Below are 25,444 nucleotides of genomic sequence, written 5' to 3' on the forward strand. Positions count from 1 at the left end.
AATGTTATATCAAAAACCTTCTTCCTTTGTGTAATTAATATGTGGACCATATAAAATGTATTACATTTGGGTCTGTCTTCATAAAGGGAATGATCTATTGGTTGCAACGAGCTTGAACCTGTGTTGTTGCAGTAGCACACTGGCCTATCTTGGGCAGGAGCAGCATGAAGATGTCTTTATAGGGGCATGGTGGCATATATTAGGCAAAATTAGTATGAAGACCCTTTTACAGTTGAATGCTGGCATATATTGGGCACTATCAGAACGGTCTCCCTCTCAAAACCCTGTTTCCCCTTGCTAAAAACCCACCCCAACCCCCTCCCCACAAGATGTATTCCTTTACCCCACCCTGACATACATTCTCTTTAATAAATTCGATATTTTTCATTATTTTTGTTTCATTATAAATGTCATTCGTTACTTATTGTTCATTATAAACACTGTATACCGTTCTATTTATCAACGTGATCTGCGTGCCTTGCTCGTTCACGCGAATTTAAAGACATCCTGCGTATATTTCTACAGCTCGATTCCCATCTCAATTCAGTCATTTCTGAAGTAAGGCTTTTGAACCATGGGTGTAATTTGAGGGGGGGCAAGGGTGTTTGTCCCCCCAACTTTTGTCCCACACCATTTTGTTCCACTCATTTGGCAGGGGCCCCTTTCATTGAGATGTCATGCCCCCTCCCCGCATTTTCAGCAAAGTTACTCCACCGACCATGAGCCTAGGAGCAAGGTATTCCACTTCAAAACTCCACTTATTAGTTTATAGACTGCTGAGGTCATATGATCTTGCCTACCCAATTGTGTAACAGATTCTTTTATATCTGAGTTAGCAAACCGCTCTATAGAGGACATTGCAGCTTTCAGAGTTCTACGTTCTCCATGTGTACAGTGTTTGAGACCTTTTGTAGCCTCCTTCAGATGCTTAAATGATTGCCACATTCGATTCTTGAATAGGAGCCCGATTCATGGAAATATATGCACAGAAAATAGGGTACTTACACGCCAAACTGCATGCAAAATCCTTGGACTTGCGTGGATTTCATGCAGGCTCAGCACATATCTGCGAGCGGCCGAGTGCCTTGCGCGAGACTCCAAGCAGAGCGTGGGAGAGGCCTGTGCAGAGGGCAGAGTAGGGGGCAGAACTCAGAAAATGAGGAAGAACAAGGGAAAAAGTGGGTGTTATGTTGGATGGGCCGCAGGCAGTGCACAGCATGCCAACAAATGCACACAGCAAAGCGTATTCATGGATGTGACCACGCAACCTCTCGCTTGCAAAATGCCAATGCAAATCCCTCGATCTCTCCTCCACCCGATGACAGGTGTAAGTACACTTGCGCATAGGATTCGCAGTGCGAAGGTGAGTTTGCATGTCGGATTTAGGGGTGCGTGCACGCAGACAGGGTTCCGATCAAAGTTAATGGGTGCGCGTACACTGCGTAATGGGGTGCTGGGCCGGTTTACAGGGATTTTGCATGCAGACATTCCGAGTTATACCCAAGTTAGGAAGTGTCATATGCATATTGTCGGGGTGCAGGCAACAGTTACGGGGGACCCTGGGCAGGGTCCCCATGATGCAGGGCTACTTGTGGAGGACCCCACACACACTGTTTGAAGGGTGTGTGTTTTCGCAACAGGGAGAGCTCGCAAATGTAGCTGTTCTGGCTGTTTATGCTTTGTATGGGGCATGTCAGGGCCGTTCCAAGCGTGACTTGTGAATACAGTTACTTTACGCAGTAAATTCCATGAATACGCAGTACGCACATTTTTTATTCTGCGCGCAGACACGTGCAGTGTCGGTCTCAGCGCACGGCAAATGCGGGAGAAATTTGCACTTTTCCACGAATCGGGCCCTAGATCTTCAAGTCCATTTTATCTACTCCAGGTACCGATTGGGCTAGAATAAAAGCTTTTTGGTAATCCTGATAGCTGGGTTGAGCCATATGGAAGCCCCCTTAGTACATAATGCATCTTGGTTTCAAAGTTTGGATATTTGTAGCCCGCAGTCCCTCTAAATTCTGTAGGGCTGTTATCTCTATCTTTTGTCCATTTCTAGTGGTCAGTAAAGCCCTGGCTTCTAGAGGACTATTCATATCAGCCTCCCCTCGCCCACTCATCCGTGGAATTTTCCAAAAAGACACTCATATGTCTTGACATGAAAGCAAGTTGATATTTAGAAACATCGGGTCGACTCATACCCCCTTTGCCACAGGGTAGTTGTTATTTCCAAAGCTTCATGCTGGTGGGTGTATGATCCCATAAGAACTCCTGCACTAATGTATCTATTCTTTCCATTGAGCTTCTGGAGACCTGGAGGGGGATCATGCTTCGTATGTAATTGATGCAGGGGCAGCTGTCATCTTCAGCACGTTCATTGTGCCCCACAAGAATAGTTTTAGTGAATTCCATCTAGACAAACCCAATGTTAGTTTGTCAATAGCACCTTCATTTTCTCCATCATCATCATGCTTACGTCATATGTTAGCCAGATGCCAAGATACATCATTTTTAAATGACACCATCGAAATCATGCATTTTCAAGTCACTTTTCACGCATGCTATAGAACAAGGAATGGCCTTGTATTAAAATCAATGTATCTAGTAACCTGAAAGTCATCCAAACATGTTTATCTGATCCATTACAACTGGTATAGAGTTAGAAGGATCCTGCAGGATGAGCAGTAAATTGTTGGCATACAACCATAACTTCTGTACTACTCCACTGAATTGAACTCCTAAGATCTTGTTACTATTCCTGCTCACTACTGCTAGAGTTTCTAAAGCCAGCATGAATAATAGTTGAATGTCTTCCTTTGATACAAAATGCTTGGTTTGGATTTACTAGCCTTGGTAAATCTTCCTCTTGTCATTTCGCTAACATGTTTGACAATATTTTGCAGTCTGAATTGATGAGGCTGAAAGATCTATAATTCCCCAAAGTTGTGGGTAATTTATCCTTTTTCCGCAGGACCAAAATCATAGCATGACATACAGACTCTGGGAGAATACCTCTGTTCTTGCCAAATCTATTCATATCCACAAGGAGATTGAATACTCTGTCTGGCATTATCCTGTAAAATGTATCAGGAAGACTGTCTGGACCTGGACGCATCCATGTGTTAAGGCTATATACTGCCTTCCTGAGTTAATTTGTGGAAAATCCTTTCCTAAAGTCACTTTTTCTTTTTCTGTTTACATTGGCAGTGTTACATTTCCCATATATTTGGAAATACCATTCCTGTTGTTTTCAAGAGTATCAGTATTAAGGCCTTCATAATCTCTTGAGTAATTCCTCCAGAATGTTTCTCTATGGCAGATAGCTCTGTTCCCATTGATTCTACTCAGACAGTGAGCTAGTAAGCGGCTGCGCTTCTTCCACCTTACAAATGTGTGCATCTAGTCCTAAACAGTACATATTCTGCCTTTTCACTTAACCGCTTCTTTCAGATCATACTTTTTCCTTAATGAGTTCCTTTCTCTTCTCTTCCCTTGGGTTTACCATCAGATACTTTTCCAAATCCTTAACTACAAAACGCAGTGACTTCAATTATTGTTCTTGGGTTTTCATTTTTTTTGCTAGAGAGACTCATCAGAACCCCCCAAATGACACATTTAAGTGTTTCCCAGACTTTATCATCGCTGACTTTGGCATTTCTCTTAGCTTTTATAAACTGTTCAGCTTCTTGTACTAACACTTCTTCCACACCCTCGTCCTTCATGATGATCATGTGTCAATTTTCCAGGAATAAGCTGTCTTGGTCGAATAGTCCAGGTACATATCCATCTTGATCGGGGGTTGATATTCCCGGATGTTAATATTTTGTCGATCCGTGAATACACATCATGGGCTCCTGAGTGGAAACTATATTCTCTGCCGGGTGGATGCTCTAATCTCCATACATCTGTTAAATTAAATTCATTTTTAGTGATTTTAGTGCCTCATGATTGCCTTTCCTCTAGTGTTGGACCTCTTGATTGCTTCTGTCTGAAAAAGGGTCTAAGACTTCATTAAAATCACCTCTTAGTGGTATGTGTCTAACTCCAATGTGTTGCAAATGTTGAGCCACTTCAACAAAAATACATTGTTGCCACTTGTGAGGTAATGAATATTTGGATCACTAAAGTAGTTTCTTGGAATTTCATTACTACAGATGCCAGTGCTTCCAGTCAGTAATCTTGCAGTGAACGTCCCTGTTATTATTCATGAGCAATCCTCTTACAATGGAAAGTTACCTCCACTGGCTTACTTGATCAGCACTCTTGTGGTAGGATCCATATTCGAATGCCAGTTTGGCATTGGGCAGTTTTTGATGTCATGATTCTATGATCTCACAAGGCTGCCGCTCTGAAGGTGCTCTGTAGAGGCAATGAAAGCGGTCTAACTTGAAGCTGCAGCATGGGCCAGTTCCTTGTATAGAGGAACCTACAACTGTGCCAATAGACTTGCTGTTCATTACCTAGCCAGAATGTGGCCTGTGCTTTGCAATAGGATTCATATTACTGTTCCTTAAGGTTTCTGCTGTTCGAGTCCTTCAACTCTGGGACCTATGTTATCTTCAGAAAATCTACTCAGACCTACAGCTCCGTCTTTGCTGCTTTGGGTGCTGCCTCAAAAACACAAGTGCCCTCATCCGCCCCCTGCGCCCCTGTGCACCTGCTGTGATCTGAAGACAAGTCTTTGCTGCCTCAATCCCTGCTCCTAAGGTTCTCCTATAAACCTGTCTCCACTTTTAAGTCTTGGCCTCAGACTCAAGTTGGCAGCACCTCCTCTTTGCTGCCTTCCTAGTGGCATTGCTGAACAGACCGTCCACTTTGTGGGCCAGGTCTCCTAGGGGTGTGCAAATCCAGGGAGGAGGGAGGTGCTCTCTGAAATCCTGCAATTTTTCAGATGTCCTCCATCTGCATAGCGATGCCTCGCCCAACTAGTTCCTGATGAAAATACCTACTCCTGTCTCTCACCCACACAGTTTTGGCCCACTCATCTGGTCAGTCCTCTTGGTGTTAGATTCGAGGCATTCATAGCAGGTGAGATGGTCTGCTCTGTGCATTCTCTGGTTCCTGTGCAACTACATTGTGTTAGAACCTGTAATTTCCCTCAACCGAGCAGAACTCTGACATTGGGAAGCCCTTTAGCTGAACTGACAATCTTATTGTTACTGGTAAGCCGCCTGGCATGCATAGCTGAGCAGCCCCTGTCACAATCAATCAGCGCTCTGATGCAGCAGGCATCCTCTTACAACTAGCACTGACTGCCCTTTGCATAAGCGATACACGGCACTGGCAATGCCCAGCTCCATCATATGATTTAGCTGCACAACTGCCACTGGATTCCTCTTTCAACAGGAACCGAGGCGCATCATTTAGGACTGTCTTTATAATCCGGCCCACGCCTGCAAGCATTTTAGCAGCGTGTCATAATCCACCGAAGGATTGACAGCAGAGAGGTTCAACAGTGATTTTTATCTTGGGAGATGATCTGTGATGTTTACCATTGCCCTTTCAGTTCCTTTTTTCAGAACATAAGCCTGACTACTGATTTTTGAAGGGACTCTGTGGTTCTTTTATGCTTGTATTTGTCCATTCCTTTTTCCCCATATCATGTTGGGGTGGTACATTTGTGATAAAGCAGCACTGGGTGTGGTCCTTTGGATCTACCATGATTTATTTATGGAGGGTGGTGATTGTAGTGGAGGCATATTCTGATCAGTGAGTAAGAAAAGCACCTAAGAGAACCGGAACATAATGTCCCTTTAAAAAAGAGAGAGCGAGAGAGAGAGAGAAAGAGTGAAGAGAGAGACATGAGAGAGTGTGTGTGTGTTTGGCACAACCAGCACATTCTAATAACTCACCTTTAGCCCTCAATTGAAGAAACTCCTTTTCTCTACCAAAGAACAGTGCAGCTTGTTTATATGCACATGCTAAGCCTTTCAATGAGAACGGGAACAAGAAAACTAAAGCAAAATGGCAATTGCACTTTGAAGCAAATATACAAGCCTGTCACGTGGTAACACTTAGGCTTCGACCCGCACATCTGTGGCAGGATTTGATTGGTGGATTATGCTTTTTCTTGTATTATATTAGAAGTCAGTATAGTCAGGTTGAGCATCAGGAGGTAAATGACATTGGGCCTCATTACACGGTAGGCGGTAAGGGTTTACCGGTACCGGTATTTTACCGGTACCGGTAAATCCTTACCGCCTTACTACGAGGTCCATTTGCGGGTTGGGGAATTTAACGCCTGCTTTTTGCAAAGGGACCAGTGGAGCTAATTATGCGGTACCGTAATTAGCGCCTTCCCCATTCCCATAGAGCCCTATGGGGCAAAAATGGGAATGGGGAAGGGCAATGGTGGAAGGGGGAATTACCGCCCCGCTAACCTTGGAATGGGGCGGTAATTCACTTTCCTCCAAGGCGGTACCGGTAAATTACCGGCATGAACCATGGCGCTAATAGCGCCATGCTTTACCGCCTACCGTGTAATGAGGCCCATTGACAACTGAAACCCAATCATGTCATGCCAATACCCCTGAATAAACATTGTTATAATAGGACTATATGATAAATCCTTTAAAACAAATTAAATACATTTAAGTCTACATTTAGTAAATTAAGTCACCTAACTGGAGAAATACAATTTAGCAACACTCAGTCAAGTTGAACTAGTGCGATGGGGTTATACAGGTGCAATTAAAAAAGCAACTTAAAACATTATGTACTGTACCATGATCAGCCAATAGAATCAGATTGACACAGTTGTGTAGATTCCTTTGTTTCAGGCCATCCATAAGCATCCCCACGGTCCGATCAGCCAACAGCAATGCTTGAATTACCTGAGGAAAATCACCCCCTTCTGGTTATTAACAGAACAAGCCTAAAATGAACCAATAGCACATACGAATGAGATGACCACACAATCTATATACATATAAAAGTCAAAATGCATTTGTTTGTGGTCAGATTGGTGGCGAAGCGTTATTCATTATACAATTCAACACTGTCTCACCAATCTGCACCAAATGTTGCGTAGTTCCCTGTTAGGATCCCCTGGCCATTACAGGCTACATTACATTTGGACACCCACCCCATTCCCTGAATTTCAGCACAAGTCAAAATGTGTTTGTGGCTTTGTGGCTTAGCAAAGCATTGTTCCTTATACGATTCCACACCTGTTAGGACCCTCTGGACATTACTGGCTACTTGAGATTTGGACACCCGAGCCCGTTCCACAAATTTCAGCACAAGTCAAAATGTGTGTGTTTGTGGCTTGGCGAAGGGTTGTTCCTTAAACAATTCCACACCTTTTCACCAATCTGCACCACAGTTTGCATAGTTACCTGTTAGGACCCTGCAGACATTACTAGCTACATGACATTTGGAAACCTAACCCCTTTTCCCGGATTTCAGCACCTTTAAATTTGAGACGGTTGCCTGAAATCGACGAAGCATCAAAGTGGTCGTAGAAGGACAGGTCCCCACATGAGGAACAAAACTTGAGGTCAGGGCCCTAGGATGCACGGTTTCCAAGATATTTTCACCGCAATGCACTGCAACGAACTGCACCACGCAAGGGTGAGGCGACAGGTGGGGAGAGAGCACAGAAGTTACCAGTACACAGTAGCACACCAACTCTCGCCTCCCCCCAACATCTTCTCCAGGGTATAACAGATAGCCACACGCACCCATTCTCAGTGCAGTTTACTTCAGGGTGCAAAGCACATCAAGCGATAAGTGAATCGGAACAGCGACCTACAGGATCAGTGTTATCATGTCTGTCTACAGAACCTGTTTGGTGAACGGATAATTCTGGTAGTGATTATATAGAAGAGAGATCGTTAAATCACAATATTGACCAAATCCAAGGAGACAGAGGTTCAATACCATTAACTAACAAGCATTGGCAAAGCCAACAGTTTGGACTTTTGTGTAGGCACTGGCATAATGGCCATACGATCGCAAAATCTGGAAAATAGAGTGATTAATTGAGAACATCATACAAAAACTGCTGGTTTTGTCATTGCTTGTTTTTAACAGGACCTCAGTGCATGGAAGAGAGGTAATTCAAGTGGCAGAAGGAACAATTGGTTAAGACGTTCGTATTACTCCAGTACCCATTTGCAGCTGTTATAATACCATTAACTCCCAGCAATAATACTAACAGGGAAAGGCTAAAGTTTGATTTTATCTCTTGACAGAATGAGACCAAAGAGATCCCAGAAGCATGTGTTTTGGGCGGTGGAGGGCCAGTCCATGGGGGGAAAAATAACAAAACAATACCCATTATCTGTGTATTCCTCCTCGCATGTCATCTCCCTCCTACCTTTAGTCCAATGCGATAGTTTTTGGCCCGTAGGTGGTGCTAAAGGGCCACCTTCTAGCCCAAACTAAAATTTGACAAATGTGCAAAAGTCCATTATTACTAATGAAAAGTGAGTGAATTTGTGTTTTTTTTCTTTTTTTGATCAATAGAATGCATGCTAACAATATAATTGAAAGAGAATAGAAAATGTAAAAAATATTCTCTAACAGTACATATTTGTAGCTCAGAGCTGGGATGAAAGGCAGTATGTTCCCACAACGTCTGCCTAGGCTTTGGGTATATTCAAAAGTGTTTTCTGAGGAAGGTTTCCCCTTTCCGGATGAAGGTTCTCTGAACAAACCTAAGAACTTGGTTGACGCTAAAAGATGCCCCTCCCACACATCTCTCGTCAGCATGGCATTTGTGAGATTGCATTCCGTATGGAGGGAATGTCTGATTCACTCCGGATTTGTGATATATAATTAATCACCTCATTGCTTTATATGGATTAAGGTAATGAATGGACGGCAAAGGTGCCCAAAATTGAACAATGGACAAACTGGGGCAGGAGATGGTCTGAACATATATGGGGGGAACACTGGCCATTCAGAGTGCTGGGTGCTGGAAGTCGCATCCGACATATCAGGCTTGGGAATGGGGAAGACTTGGCCAATGGCAGGCCACAGAGAAAATCAGATACATGAGGATGATGTATGAAGAGAAACTGACATAATGGCGCAGAAATAGGAATCTCGCTAAAGAAGGTTCGAGAAAAGGGGAAGAACCTTCTTGTGTGGGGCAGGGGAAGATGAGACCCATGGAGATGTTGCGGGCATGAAATTGGACACACGGGAAAGGGTTGGGCAAATTCTGGACACACCGGTGGGAAAGGAAGGATTGTGAACCTGAGGTTGGAGAGAGAAAGGACCAGACAAGCAGTGGCCGGGGCAAGACTGGACACATGGGAGAGGTAGAGAGGCAGAGAGGAGATTGGCATTAGGGGTGGCCAAATATCCACTCTGCGAAACAGAATTGGCGAAATTGACAAAACGGTTCCTTTAATTTTTGAAATTTCGGTGGAAAAATGCTTATTTTGCTCCAATGGCAAAATTGGCAGATTGGGCGAAATTTGTCAGCATTTTGCCAATTTTCCAGCGGAGCAGAATTAGACATTTTCGCCCACCCCTAATTGGCATATACTGGGATGATTAGTTTGGGAGTATTGATCAAGGGGTGTCTCCAGTGCATGCAGAAACAAATCCACATCACAAAAAAGACACAGGCACACCGGTACAACAGACTCTCAGACACAAAAGCCTAATAGCCGACATCTATGCAAGCAATGTGTCTACAATCTCTTTTGCCTTCGATTGATCAAGACACTCATATTTTACAGATACACTGAGTATCTGCAAACATATTTTTAAAGGAATTGTAAATGCTTAACAATATCTCACTTCTTTCAATTTCTCCAGATCTTTAAGAAAAAGTACTGACATTTTGCTCAATGACGCAAAAACACCTACCTCCTCTGTTTCAGCTTGAAATCCATTTAGGAAGCTAGCAAGCTAGGGTGGTAAACAAGACCTTTCCATCTCACAGAGAAAATATGGAAAGCAGGAACATTTAGCAGTGTAGCCCGTACAAGCACTACTTGCAGGCTTGGTCTTTTTTCCTCACTTGAAGTTCTCTTTCACCAGGCTTAGCGGACGGTCCATGGCATGGAACCAGCTTCACCTCCGCCAGCACTTCCTACCAAAAAGGGACTACTTAAGGTGTGGTTTCTTTACCTGCCTTGCAATACTCTTCCACCAGGCTCAGAAAAGTGACCCTGGTCACATGACCAGTTTCGCCTCCTCCATTGTTTCCCGCCAAATGGTGACTACTTAAGGGCTTGGTATTTTCCACCAGGCTTTGAGAAGGGTCCCTGGTCCCTTGACCAGCACCAACTCCTCCAACTTGAGGCCTTGTTTGTTCTGTTCTTTGCAGTTCTTTTTCATCACACTCATAACAGAGTCCCTGGTCACATGACCCCCTTTCCTCCTCCACCAGCCAATCAGGAGCATCCTGCTGTTCCTTACATCTGGAATTCCCTAGGTCTCCTCATCGCCGGATTCCTCAGCTAAGGACGAAGAAAAGGACTTTGCCTGTTTGTGTCTGTCAGAGCTTGGACAGCCCAAAGGTTCAGCACCCCTGACTATTTTTCAACATCAGGTAGACATTACAATGTGCCAGTCCCATCAGTCCAAAAAACCCCAACATCGACACATTTTGTCAACCTTCAACTAAACTATGAAGGAACTGATAAACATATGTGCTTCCCTGAAACAATGTTCCACCGCGGTTAAACCATCCCCTGGTATACCAAAGAAATCACTAACATTAAACGCACAACATAAGAAAAATGCTGGCACAAAAAAAACATAAGGCACAAGGACTTCCTCATGTAAAAACATTTCACAGTACTCCCTGTGCACTTATCAGTGAAGTCAAAGATCTGTATTACTGCACGACTAACGCTGCAACACCCAACACAAGTAAATACCTCTTTGTGGCAGTCAAACAGTGCTGCAACACATTGCCTGACCAAGTATTCCCAGTGTTCACAGGAAAATGTAACTCAATTAACAACTTCTTCATCACCAAGAGAGAAAGCAAACAGACAATGATGCATCAAAATCAGTGCCACCAAGCTTATGATCCCACCTTGCGCATAACACAATCCTGGACAAACTTCACACGCCTAACTCGCTGATACTCTCGCCTCACTAACAAATACCTTGTACACAGGCAACATCCTTCACTCTAACATCATTGGGTCTACTGCTCGACTTCTGAAATATAGTTGGGAGTACCTGCTTGTCAGAAACTGGTTGAAAGGCTGGAATGAGCGACTTTTAAATACAGTAGCTGCATCCACCTGAGCGACCAGTTAGTAACGATGAGAGACCTAAACATGAAAGGTGAGGTGGAGCAAGGGTTAGGAGGAGGTGTCCCACTGGGGTGGGAAGATCCCATGGTAAGAAGAAGGGGGTAGAAAGAAGAGGTTTGGTTGGTAGACCCCCTGTCAAGAAGAGAACAGTGAGGGCGAGGAGGAGAGTTGGTGGGCAGATTGAGAAGGTGAGATATGGTGTTTATGAACTAACAGGGTGAGTTGGGGGTGTGGTGAAACACTATTGTGGGGGTGTCTGTGGTGAGGTGAAAGGGTTTTGAAAGGGGGTTTTGCAGGCAGGATCCTGTGAAAAGACAATAACAGTGAGGGTAAGAGAGGGAGGACAGAGGGAGGACAGAGGGGGAGAGGGATGGGGTTTGAAAGGGTCCAAACTGATGCATATGCCGAGCACCAAGGTGTAAGCAATATGCAGCAGCTCATTCAATTTATAAGGTATCTAACAACTTGAGGGAAGAGCAGATGGGGTTGAGCAAAAGAGCTGTCAGTCACCTGGGACCGACCAGTAGATGCCTATCCCAAGAATCTTCCAACACCTCAACACATTTGCTCTAGACCCATATAACTTTTCTAACCACCATCCTTCTGTTCATTGATAAAATCATTGAAAACACAGTTGCCAACCAACTCCACAATCAGATTAACCAACACAGTCTGCTTTGTGGCTCCCAATCTGGCTTTAGAATTAGATGCAGCATGAAAACTGCGACTATCTATGTAATAGATCATGCTCTCCAAATCAGTGCTAAAGGTGACTCTTGGCTCTTGTCCCTCTTTGACCTCTGTCAAATTTACAAGCCTACTTATAGATAGAATGGGGTTTACAGGCACAGTCCTCAACTAGTTATCATCCTACCTCTTAGACAAATACCAAGATGTCAGGAAAGTCCAGATGGGTAACTTTGGAACCTATTGCCACCTGCAGAGTCCCACTGAGATCGACACTCTCCCCAGTGATCTTAAATCCCTATATGGAAACACTTACGTTACTTCTCAACAACCTAAACAGCTCACTTCCCGGAACACTGACAATACTCAGTTATACCTGAAAAAGAATTGAACTAAAAGACAATTCACACTTCAGGTCATTTTCAACTAACACTCCTCTAGAAGACAAAACCCTTACTACCACCTGAGGGTTTCAAGGCCAAGGACCTTGTAACACCCTACTAATTTGTGTCCAGCCATAATTCTTGCCTCTTTTAGGGCTGCTCAATACACCCCTGCATGCCTCATAATGGAAACTAAGAAATGTAACCACATCTCTCTGCATCCTAAGAGAATTACACTGGCTTCCCATCCGAGCAAGGATACTCTTTAACTGCTTGTATCAAATATAAGGCCACTACCGCCCACATTCCAGCCTAAATAGCCACAAAACCCATGGGCTCAGGTGGGGTGCACTCCTCTAGAAACCAAACCACTATGTGGATGAAGCATGGAAACAGATAACCATGAGCCAGGCCTTCTCTTGCTATGCCTCAGCCTACTGGATCACCATTCTTGTTGCAATCAAGACTGCTCCAATCCTCCCGCAGTTCATAACTGAAGACTCTGATCTTCAGGAAATACCTACAGGTCACATGGGACATGCTACTCCTAGCCATATATCACCCCTGTAGAATGGACAGCCTCTGTACTCCATAGCCTGTAACCTCCCTCTGCACCACCTCTGTTAACCCCAAATTACTTGTACAGTGCTACGTTGCTTCCTAGGTAGGTTTATGCGATAAAAGCTCACATCTGAATACACACCGTCTGTCAGTACCCAAACATTCCCACAGAGGCAGAGAGTCCTTAAGTGGTGAGGTAGCAGGTGTAAAACAAAAGGCCCACGCAAAGAGGATTCCCAGGGTCGGTTGACTTACTTGCATCAGACTTGAGAATATAACGTTCTGCGAGGGCACGGGAAGACTCCGGAGATACAAACTTACAAGCAAATGATAAGGCACTATCGCTGAAGAGGGATGCCATAACTATCGTTCCTTGTGTAGAGTACATCTCAGGTGGGTTAGCGTGAGAGAGAAGATCAGTAGATTCTGATAACAGAAATTGATTCTACAATTCACCTGGTTACTAAGCAGAATTCCTTCCATCATAAAAAGCCCTTAACAATGCACAGTAGATCGAAAACCAAAGTGTCATCTGTATGCAAGAGAAGAGCCCTTTATAGCATTCATCACTTGACAAATGTGCTCAATGTATTGCACGTTTTGGGAACAAAAAATAAACAAAGGGATAGAGTAATTGACAAGGAAATCAAAACAGCCATTTGTATTGGACAATATTGGATATGGTCTCTGCAAAAAGGAAAAAGAGTGTTGCTACACCAAGGCCATTTAAGGCATGTGGTCAAGGTGAGGGGCATGATAGATGCATTTTAGGAGGTACTACCCGAGGTGCCCTGCGATGTCTTACTGTATTAGTTGCACTTTATTAGCTGCGTTAGTACGTTTAGGCTCATTGCCTGGCAAACAGGAGCCACAACTCCATTTGACAATTCCAAGAACGGGTTGCCCCTATGGTGTGGCTAAAGTTTCATGTGGGTATAAAAAGGGTAAAACAGGACCATCACATATGGGCTGCAAGGGCAAGCGTGTTGGGTGAGCCAAGAAGTTGATTTCTGCATTCATTAGGAGGGCCAGACTCCTGGAGGGGCAAGAAATTGCCATGGTTAAGCAGGATAGTGCTGGGACAGCACCCCATAAAACAATGTATGTGTAGGGACTCCAGGAGCATGGCACAGGCAGGAGCCGGAACCTGTGAGTTCCCTTTGTGGAGGAAGGGAGAAGGGATAACTTTATAGAAGGCAGACTGCTGCACTCCAAGTAGCACCAATAAATAAGGAGATTAAGCAGGAGAACTGATGAGAGGAAATGACATCAATGACCTTTTGACCGCCCTTGCATTGTATCCAGGGGAGGTGGGAAGTATCTCTGCACCCTGAGGTCACACTGTGTGGAAGCAAAAAAAAATTCTGACTCTGCAGTCTGATCCACCAGGGGATAAACAGTCAAAGGGTTTAAAGTCTGTGCACATTTGACAACGCAATATTAAACTCTGTAATAGGTGTGGAAAGAAAACAGGAGCATATGTATGTGCACAAGCTTTTGAAAAAAGCAGTGACAGTGTCAAGAATGAATTAGTGCTTTAAAGATCCTAAGAGATGAAACCGAGCACAGACAGCAGAACCTTATGCTGCTACTCACCCTTAGCACAGTGTTGCATATCACTTTAGGAATACCCAGAATTCAAGAAACAATTCAAGGGTTCATATTCTTTAACAGTTCAACTTAAGACGTGCGTTAACATGAGCGGACCATTCAATGAAAATATAGGCAGATAATTCAATGTTATGCACCAGAGCTGGGGGTGGGTGGGGCTGGGTATATTATTGGCATCCTTCGTTCATCCTCTCGGGTGCTTTCCACCTTCCTAGCCCAGACTTCCCCATTCCCTAGGTGAGCAACTATAGATCGGTAACACCAACTATCTAGAGCTAGCTGGTAGGGTGGGCATAAAGGCAACTGCCTTTGCAAATGGCTCCCTCTGGGGATTTTCTAACGATTATCTAACCTTATACCTCCCATGGTTTCTCAATGAGATCTCTAGGTTTTCTCAATGAGATCTGATTGTTTAAGTGTGCCAATGTCAGACATGCTGGTCCACCTTCTCTCTCAATCACTCTCTTTTTCTTCTCTCCCTGATCTCACTACTCCCCTTATTCTATTATCTCTATCGCTCTGTCTCCTTCTCTCTCTCCCCTTCCATCCTGTCTCACTCCCTCTGGTTGTCTTTCAGCTCTAGATCTTCTGTCCGCCCGATGTTCACGCTCTCTTTGCTCTTCTCTTTTCACCCATATCATTTCTTCTCTCTTCACCCCTATTCTCTATTCCATACCCTCCACTCTACTCACTTCTCCAATCTACCCTATTCTCCCTTCTCCACTATACCCTATTCTCCCATCTCCTCACCATCTTCTCATGAATTTGAGCCCTGCGCATGCTCTATTTATATGGTGCCCTGCTCTCCCTCCACTACTAATCTCCTTTCTCCTCTACTCTCCACTCTTTATTGCTCTCCTGCCCTCTCTTTTCTCCTTGCTCCTCTGTCTACCAGTCTGTGCCTTAATAATATTACACTCTTTCTGCCTATTTCTTTTAACTCACCCTACCACAGATCTCTCACTACCTCGTAGTACTCCTTCCACACCCTCTTGCCATATACTTTCTTGCACTTTCACTGTCTCTCTTTAATTCCTCCTACACTTTGTCACTCCCTCTCTCTTTCTTTCTCTTACACCCCTTTTACACACCCCCTCTTCACATTAAACCACATAAAACTGGTACTACTCCTTCTCACAATTAATATCTCACCTGTACTCTGTTCCAACCCAGCCAGCAACTCCTGAGCACTCTGCTCTATCGTTGGTCCTCTGCCTGGTCTTTCAGTTCACCTCTCCACCTCCTGACCTCCCCCCTGCAAACCACACTCACTCTTCATTCGCTCCCATTTTGTAGTGCTCTGTACCTTGCTCTTACTCCCCTTTACATTGCTTCCAGGGTTCCACTGTCTCTGTGGGCCAATCTGTGCCTGTCGTTTCGTGTGGGGCTGGGTTTCACAGGTGCAAGGAGTTAAAAAACCCTCTAAGCCCCACCCCCTTTGAATCTCTATTTGCAGGACAGCAGCCAAGTGATCAGGGTGCTCTATTTCCATGCAGCTTCCTTCAGCAGGTGGTGAGTGATGTTGCCAATCTGGTTTGGGGAGGGTTTCTGTGCCTCTCTTGTTACCTTACAGTCTCTCCTCACTCACAGTTAATTGTATGCTTCCCCACCATTCGTCTGTGGTCTATCTGGGATTTGGAGGTTTAGTGTTCGATGTCTCATCTCTGCTTGACAACACGAACTGCAGCCCATTCCATTCCTGTTCGTGATTCTGTTCTCCTTACCAGAGGCATTACTAGAGGGGATTGGAGGAAAGGGGGCTGAGGCTATAGCCCAGGGACTTTTGGTTGTAGCCCAGGATAGACCCTCATGGGCTACACCCAAAAGGCTAGCCCCAAGCAGAGATCGAAGTGTAATATAAATTATTGGCACGCCGTACCACTAGTTTGTTTGCATTTTACAGAGGCTACCTTTAGTTCAAAGGCTCAAGAAAGGAGTCCAAAATGCTTCGTCTTTCTCCCAAACCAAATTTAGAAATCAGCTCATAGCGGACATTCAAGCACTGCCAATTTCCCAAGTCACGGCTAGGTGTAGAAACACACAGAGCGTTGTGCAACCGGAACACCTTAATGACCTCGCAAACACATTTGTTTTATCAGCAGCAGAGCCTTTCATATGCATGATGTCACATTTCCAACTGAAAGACCTCGCAAAGCACCAGTTACCTTGCAAATCTGTGATAGTTAAAGTGAGCAACATAAAGCACCCTTTTAAAGATATGTGTATATACATGCAACAAAATAAAGTTGTTGTGTGTTACTAATCAAATGTTGTCAAGATCATCAGAGCTGGGGGTTTGTGACAAATAGTCTCCAAATCTATCTGAGTGTATTATTATTTCTTTTATTGCGTGCCTAATATCACTGAAAGAACAGTGGGGTTAAATAGATTTTTCAGGTTTGCATTATCTTGCATTCTAGGACTTATATTTTACCATTTAAGATGTGACAATTACAGCCACAGTGATATTCTTTTGGCCTAACCTGTTGCTGAAAGGATTTACATGTTGCCATGTTGCTTTACTGTGAAAATTGGGTATTTTGTAAGCTCTAAAAGACAGCATTATTTAAGGCCTTGAAATCCAAAACTTAAATATTTGTACCATGTGAAGCTTGGAAAGTATGTGGTCAAATTTTAAAATCCCTGCTTCACTGTTTAGCTAATGTGTGTTATCCTGGTCAGTTATTTAATCAATTTTTACAGTTTAGTCAGATTGTGGAGTCCTTATTGCAGACGTAATCACACTATTTGAAGGAAAAAAAGACACCCTTGCAATGGGACAGATTCAATGACTAGGAAGAAAGTAGTGTGCATTTGTGCTTCTCTGTTAGTGTACCCCAAAGCTGTCACCTTGAATTTCATTATTGGTGCACGGACCCTCCCTTAGTCCAATGGGCTCAGCAGCCATTCAATCCACTACACTAGAATCGTTGGTACAAAAACTGTGGCAGAGGCAACATTAATCGTTTGCCCTGTTGCTGCTAGTAACAGAAGTTGATTGGGCCTTGCAGTGTACTACCCCACAGAAGAATGAGTGGATCCCTTTGGAATGTCCTGTTACACTATTTTATTACATATGTATAGCTTTGCACACCCCACCTTATGTGAAGTGCTGAGGGATTACACTGTATCCCTTTTCTCACAACCCCTTTCACTTTTGATTACAGTGACAAGCTAATCTGAATGGCTGGTGGCAGCGGTTTTATTCTACCTACTTTTGTGCAATTATTACTCCCACACTGTACTCACAGCTACGTTAATGCACAAAAGTGTCACCATTAACCCAACATGGTAACAGTTTTCTTTTTTGCCAATTCAAGGTGGATTGATCCTTATTCTGCCGTGCAGAGTGGGGAACATCCTTGTTTGACTTCTGTCTTTGGTGGGATTCCATGGGAAAGCATGCCAAGGCGCCGGTGTGCCTGTGAAGACAGGAAACAGGGGAGACTCCTAATCTGTGCTGGTCTTTGCCTTCTGCTGTGCCTGCCTGGAACCAATTCCAACTGGGAGGCTGGCTGTCCTGAAAGGACAGCCACCACCCAGAGTATGAATGGTACAGGTGTGCTGATTGGCTGGGTTCCTGCATAAGAGGCTTGGATCCTGTGGCTGACCATTGGAATTGAAGAATCAACAAGGAAGAAGAGGAGAGACACCCACAGGCACATTCAGATGACCGGAGATGCCTTCTGAGTAACCACTACTGTCTGACCGCTCCTTCCAAGCATCAGGAGAACTCCGAAGAGGACACCTCTCTCCCTTAGAAAGGTGGGACCAATCAGTCTCAAGATGACCTGCATTTTGAGCTATCCCACGATGAGCTGTAACCTTCAGCAGCTGCAAACCGCCAGTACCCTGGGACATGTGACCATTGTGCAGTGCATTGCTTTCTGTATATTGAACCTTACTATAACTTTGGTGGACTCCTCCTGTACCTCCAATGGCAAGATTGCACTCCTTGAAGTCCCCACCCCAGAGTGCTGGGCCCAGAAATCAAGACGACTCGACCGGGCAGTAACTGTTCTTCACTGGTGCTTTAAAAAGGGCCCCAACATCACATAACAATGAATAGTCCTTTGCCTGAAGCCTCTTCAATCGACTGCTGCTGCAAGATCCATTCCAGTGTCCCTTCTTTCGTCTGCCTGACCAAGAATCAGGTGACCAGGTCTGCTGCTGCTGCATCCTGGGGGTATTGTGCTGCATCCTCTTCAGCTTGTCTAAGGTACTGGGAGACTATTGGTGTAGTGCGAGACTCTTGGTAGAACTCATCGAGAGTTGCTCTGCTGTTCCTGTGTTGCTGGAGTGCTGATTCAGGGAGCCTTGCCCAAGCTCCCTGAACCTTTTCCCCAACAAAGAGTGTTAATTACTTGTCACTGAAGACTTCCTCTGAACTCTTGACTTTCTTCAGCCAGTACCTTGCTTGTTTCGTCCTCCAATCTGACCCTGAGACACTCATAACTAAACAGGGATGGACTACTAAAGCCTCAGGCCTCTGTGCAAGTAATGCAAGTATTTACCTGCTTCATGTTGGTCTTGTTTCATTCAGTCTTACCTAAAACTGATATTCTGAAATCTATTACAAAAGTGTTTTACTTACCTTTGAATTGCTTACTGCCATTCCACAAGTATGTCAAGAGACAGATGAATATGTCATTCATGGCGACTGCCCCTTCCGCACCCCAATACATAAAGTAGAGCAACGCTATGCACTAAGGCATACCAGCCTCATTCCAGATCAATACAAGAAGAAATGGGCCTGATGTAACTGAAAATGGCGAGAATGAAGAAACTCACTGTTAAACTGACACACGCACTTGCAATAGGCACAAAGCAAATATGCACTCACCATGAAGAAACACGAACCATAGGTCAAACGTGCATTTAGACACAAAGAATATTGTTAGCACAATAAAGACACGAAGGATATAACACAAGCAATGTATAACCTGAAATGCAACACAAACCATATACATATATAGTTTATTGATGTAGAAATGCAAGAGTAAAGGCTGCCATCCTTCTTAAAATGGAAGTCACAACACGCATTGAAATCCATAGAGACCTCGACACTTCATGAAAACTTAAACTGCTGAATCCACTAAAATAAAGACCTATGCGGGGCGCAGGAAGTGGCTGTGTGGCCCCTCTTCAAGGTTACGGAAGAATTAAGGGAGGGCTTGAAGGGTCCAGAAGAGAACATGAGATAAAGATTGCCAAGGCATAAGATATATTTCTCTTAGATTCATTGAAGAACAACCAGCATTTGAATGCCAGGTGCTGACTAATTATAAGTCAAAACCTCACAAGTAATGGATCGCCCAAGAGCCTAGTGTTTAAAAAAGTAATAACACTTGTTTTCATGCTAGCTAAAATCTCAGTAAGTGCAGAGTGGAATAATTCTGAACATGGTCCTTTCACACTTGACCCATAACTCAAGAACAGTGTCTATTCATTAGAACTAGACATGGCCCAGCACCTGCCTTGGCTCCTCAAATGTTTACAGAATCAAGGCACCTAAAAAGGTCAAATACAAAGGAATATTTTGGTTCATGGCCTAGGGATAAGGGATAGCATCTTATTTTATTGGAAGAACACAGGTCTTTGTTTTCTCACCCCCTACTTTTAGTTCATGTGCTGATGACTGTCTTTGCCAAGGTTGGCGAGAACGATGCCAACCAATAAAAACTCTTACTGTTGTGCTGCCCAGTAAATGTTGCATTAACCAATAGTTGACTTTAAAGATTACATATATTCTCTCTCATCAATTTAAAGGTGGTCCCAGGTGGAGCCATCAGATAGTAGTATAACCAATGGAAGGACAAACCTATGTATTTTCTACATGTAAACAATGTCCTTAACCAATCCCTGTAGCCCGTAGGTTTTTGTTAGCAAGATTGTAATGTGACATCATTGATGATGTATTTTTTGTTCCTAAACCATTGTCATGCTTGAAGAGTTGAGAGTGCATAACTATTCTGCCTATATACTGCCTCTGCTTTATGTGGATTGCTAATAATGCAGGGTTTTGCCATTTACATTGACTATTTCCGTTATTGAGTCTGGGATTTCCCAGCCTACCATGTCAGCTTAAACTGGAGTTTCCCAGAACATTATTACATATGGTAGCAGAGGATGGTTTGCCAAGACACCCAGACTGTCAAGCTTCCCTGTCATGGCCTGAAGACTATGGGATGACCTGCTGAAACCGGGAATCATGTGTGAACTGAGAATGTTGACAGGAGCCCTCTTGGAGAAAATCCTGTCTGATCCCCGCGGGGTACCCCGTAGGGTGGAAGGTGGCTGGCTGATTGAGGGAGGTTCGATATCAGATGTCTTCGTCTGATCCATGGATGGAAGTATAAATCATCAACCTGGCAAAACAGGGGTAAAACGAGGGAGAGAATTGTTTGAATATTGGAAAATTGTGAAATGATAAAGAAATGATTGTAACGAAATACCTACAAAAGGGTTGCAGAAGGCAACGCACTAAACCTCGCACAAGTTATTATTGAGTTGTGGGATATCTCGAGACAATGTTGCAGAAAAGTGCGTTAAAAACCTCCTTCCGGGGTATGATAAGTAGATAAGATTATATAATTAGGTATTGAGAAGGCAGATGTATTATGTTATGGTATACTTATGTGTTTAGTTATTGCTGGCACCAGAGGCAGGTTGTAAAGTGGGTTGGATTTGTGAAAGGTAAAGGCCTGTGCATATTGTTTCAGATCGTACAGCACGTGAAGTTGTGGTTTGGGCCAAAAGGGCGTGGTCTAGAGCCAGGGCAGCATTTGTGGTACATGCCGAATAGTTGTTGCAGACAAGAAGGTGTTGGGAGGAGTCATGCAATTGTTGGAAATAGAGGCGAATATTGTTGGAAGGAGAGTGTGAAGAAGAAATGGAGAGGTGATAGGTTTGAGGGTACATTAAGTTGTGGTAAGTATCGGCAGTCTAAAGTGTGATGTGCCATCATGGGACACACTCCCCTTATGCATTTACGTTATGTTGTTATGTTATGTTATGTTGATTTATACAGCACACCGCTACCACACAGGGGCAGTCTCCAGGCACTTGCATGGCTCTGCAAAGAGCAGAGAGGGTAGTGGGGAGGTTAGTGGGGATAGGGTGAGAGGATAGGTTCAGAACCAGGAGGAACTGGCGGCTGTCAGTGTTGTTTTGCATGTGAAAAGTCCTGCGGGAGGCATCATGTGTTGTAACCTATTAGTAAAATTTTGTGCCTCAGGTGTGCTGTAGTGTTTTGTGTTGGTGCGAGTATGTTGAGTAGAGTTGTGGTGGGTTTGCTTGTGCATTATGCATAATGCATTATGTATTATGCATTATAGACATTAGGTAATGTCCATAAGGGATCCAGAGTTACGGGTAGTTGTTGCTGTATGATTATCTGGTCTCTTGGTGTTTATGTAAAGCATTGCCCCGATACAAGGACAAACTAATTCACAATCATGTCCAAAGGTTTAGGGACACTGCAGGCAAGATGTGTATGCCTTGGCCGCAGGAAGGGACCCTGTTGAGATCAATGCTGCAATACATGACAACATATTTTCATGCCGCATACAAAGGGAAAAAGTTACAAAATCGAATAGCCATTCTAGAAATGTGGAAGGTGTATGGGGATGAGATGGAAGAGCCACCCGCGAGAGAGTGGATTCTTAATCAGCATGAAGAGGAGGGCACTGCGCCCTCAGCTCCTCCTCCTCCTCCCCAGAGCATCAATCCGCCTTGTGAGGAACTCATGGTGGCAAAAAGTAAGACAGACACAAGTGATCACAGCTCAAGGGTGTTTATTGAACAACAAATTTGGTATGCTGGTTGTAAAAAACCCTATTCTAAACCTAAATCTAAGATGGGAGCAAGCGTTGACCATCAAATGAAAAATAAGGCAGCCCTAGTGCCATTGTGTCAAATAAAATGGCCTATACAAAAAAACCTATTGCCAAACCTTACAACTAATATAAGAAAGGGTGTGGGATAGTTCTCAAGAAAAGAAAGAAGAGTTCTCAAATAATATGTCAGGATGCGGTTGCCTGGGTCTCCCTTCCCCACGTTTTGAGCACGGGGTAAGTTGGTATCTTGGAGCACAATACAGTCTCAGGCTTCTCCAGCACGAGATGACAGTTCTGATGGCAGCTTTCCGGACCATTGGTGGCCAAGTCTCGTTTCACTTGAAAGTCTCTTGCCTTTGAGGACTTGAGGTCTTCAACAAACAAAAACAAAAGTTCCTTTAACGAACAAATGAAGTTCAGTTTTCAATGTTCACTGGGTGATGGGTGCACCCCTGGGTCCCCCTCTTCTGGGCACTGACCCTTCTCAATTGTTTACCACAGTTTCACGTAGGATGATTAGCAGGATTCAGGTCCCTTTTTTCCCAATGTCTTTTCAAACAGTTCATAGTGAACGACCGTGTGTTGGTTTTTAACTGTCAACATTCTGTTTCCAAGAGAAAGAGGCAGACAAGGAACGGGAGCAGAGAGAAAGGGAAAGACGTTTAGAAAGACTTTGGAAGGAATTAGCTAAAATACCCAAAAGGTCTTCCTGGGCAGATGAAGAGGAGGGAGCAGTAATGCTGGGGATTGGTAATTTATACAGAAGGTGGAGGGACAGTGGTGTTTATAAAATAGACCAGAGTAGAGGGGGATCTCTGCATTGGGGTGAAGAGAGTTTATTGGAAGACGTGATGAGTGGAGTGTATAAAATGAAGCCCTTGAAGGGACTAGAGTTTGAAGACAGAGAAGATGCAGGAAGTGATGATACAATGTTTTTTGATTGTATTATAATTAGTAATTTATAACGCACTTAATACCGAAGAGGTTTCTAAGTGCGGATTGAGGATTCGAACCTGTATTGCTCTTTGTTGATTTGTTTCCAAGACTAACGCGCTACCATTGAGCTATGCTACCTTGATGAGGAAGGAGAAGAAGTTGGACGAGAGAAGGTGGGAGACGCTGCACAAGCCCCTTCTGCATATTTAAGGACAGGGGAAGAGAAAATGTGGTTAGGTTTGGAAGGACCAAAGAGAATGCCAAAGCCTGTTAGAAGTACTGGGCTTCCGAAAATATGATGAAGAAGCCTAGAGGACAGAAAACCTTATGTAAATAGGCTGAGAAATTTACCAGGACAGAAGAAAAATATTTTGACAGATGTGATCTCCAGTCATGCGGACCGACTTCGAGTGGACAGGACATAAAAGTGATGCAATTTCCATTGCTAGGAAAGGGGGGAGGACGAGTGCAATATATACCATCACTACAAATGATAAAAAATAATGTAATCTGTAAACTCCCAATGTTAACATTGGGAGTGGGCAAATGGATTTATGAATTAGAAAGAATGACAGCGAGAATTACATTGGCGATGAGTGACATAAAAGGCTTGCTTGCTGCCATAATAGGGGAGAGGTCGGACGACATTTGGAAGCATTGGGTTATTTTGGAGTGACAGCTCAAAACACCACTCATGATGGAACACCCTTTAACAACTGTATGTCCAATATATGAAGGGCACTCAGGATACAATATCCCGATTTGTCAGACATGAGCAGGATTATGGCACGTAATATGCGTTACAAGGAAGACCCGGTTGCTTATATTCAGGAGATTCAAGAAAAATGGTGGTTCAAAATGCGAGAACTGTCGGATAAAAATCATATTTATTTTTTGACAAATATTGTGTCAAGGGCTGCCTGAGGCAGTGCAGAGACAACTAAAAAAGATAGTGGGAATGGGAGCGAAGCCATGGTCATAGATTCAGTTAACTATAGTTCATCAATTGTTCATTTTTGAGAATCAACGCATATGTTTCCTTTTTGCAGGGTGCGCTTTTTATGGAATCTGGCCCATGGACAGTCCCTTGCTGGTGAAAACACATCTAGGGGAAGAGTCTTAAAAATGAATGCAAATGCACAAAGTGCAGAGGATGCACTTTTTTTCCATTTACCTTCATTGTAGAAATGCGCAGATAACCTTAACCACAAATGTGACCTGGGCATTTCTTGGGGGCTGTGCGGCAGTGCAAAAGATGCGCTGAACAGCCTCCCTCCATGCATTAGTGTCAAGGGCACATTCCCAACACTAATCTATGGCAGGCTCTCTTCACCCTGCAGGGTGCTGAGAGCACATTTCACATCCTGTCACTGTGAAATGCAAATCAAAAAAGGAAAGGCCTATAAGGTTTTCCTTGAACTAGTCTGTGAGCTTAGTTAGCTTGGCCCAACAACAATCCTGCATTCCTGTAAGGTATCTGGGATATTTCAGGCTCAGCTTGCTCCTTTGCTATCACTTAGGCAGGCTTTGTATTAAGGAGCAGCAAAAGACCCCCATAGTCTTATAGAATATCTCCCTTATTCAGCATCCATTCATCACTTTTCCATAGTTTTCCTCATCAAATGTGTTTGTGAAAATAAAATTGCCAAAGAGCAACCATCCTTGCAATGGCTCGTAATCACTCTCTCTTCTTACGAGTACCCAAAAGCTGTACACCTGCTAAGACAACGCATATATAAATATACCCCTTGATTAAACTTCAGTATTTATGGACTTTGTTAGTTTGTCCCTCTAAATCCAAGCTGGTAGAAGTCACTGTAAAAATCTGCCTTGCCTTTTCCATCTGGAATTGTCTCAAATAGTAACTGTCTGGTGCATCCAGTACCAAGAGCTCTGCTCGTGAGAGAAGTAACATCCATAGGAGTCTCAGAGTTAAGATTATCTTCAATATCCCCTTTTAGTATTGGATTTGCCTCAATTTCGAGCTCATCAAGTGAGCAAAGTGGAACAAGGAGTATACCCCACTCTTAAACATGTAAAGGCTAATTAGCATTATAATGGGATTAACTAACTTAGTTCCCAGCAAACCATTCACTGCACTCTGCAACAATTGATGAGCGAGATGCAGGGGGCTCTGATCCAGTGCATCCAAACCTGCTTCCTGCAGATAGATAAGCCTGATATTTTCTTGCATGCT

At 43.8% G+C, this 25,444-nt stretch overlaps 1 protein-coding gene across 2 annotated transcripts in view; it reads right to left on the reverse strand.

Moving 5' to 3' along the window:
- The window catches only part of ENPP3 (ectonucleotide pyrophosphatase/phosphodiesterase 3), a 759,459-nt gene that overhangs the window by 311,255 nt on the left and 422,760 nt on the right, over positions 1–25,444 (reverse strand). For both annotated transcript variants that reach the window (XM_069606685.1, XM_069606686.1), the window contains exon 12: positions 6,725–6,833. In XM_069606685.1, coding sequence (XP_069462786.1) covers positions 6,725–6,833 — 109 coding nt within the window. The remainder of the gene's footprint in view (positions 1–6,724; positions 6,834–25,444) is intronic.

The sequence above is a fragment of the Ambystoma mexicanum genome, chromosome 4p (genome assembly GCF_040938575.1).
Source record: "Ambystoma mexicanum isolate Mex_15411 chromosome 4p, UKY_AmexF1_1, whole genome shotgun sequence".
Taxonomy (NCBI): domain Eukaryota; kingdom Metazoa; phylum Chordata; class Amphibia; order Caudata; family Ambystomatidae; genus Ambystoma; species Ambystoma mexicanum.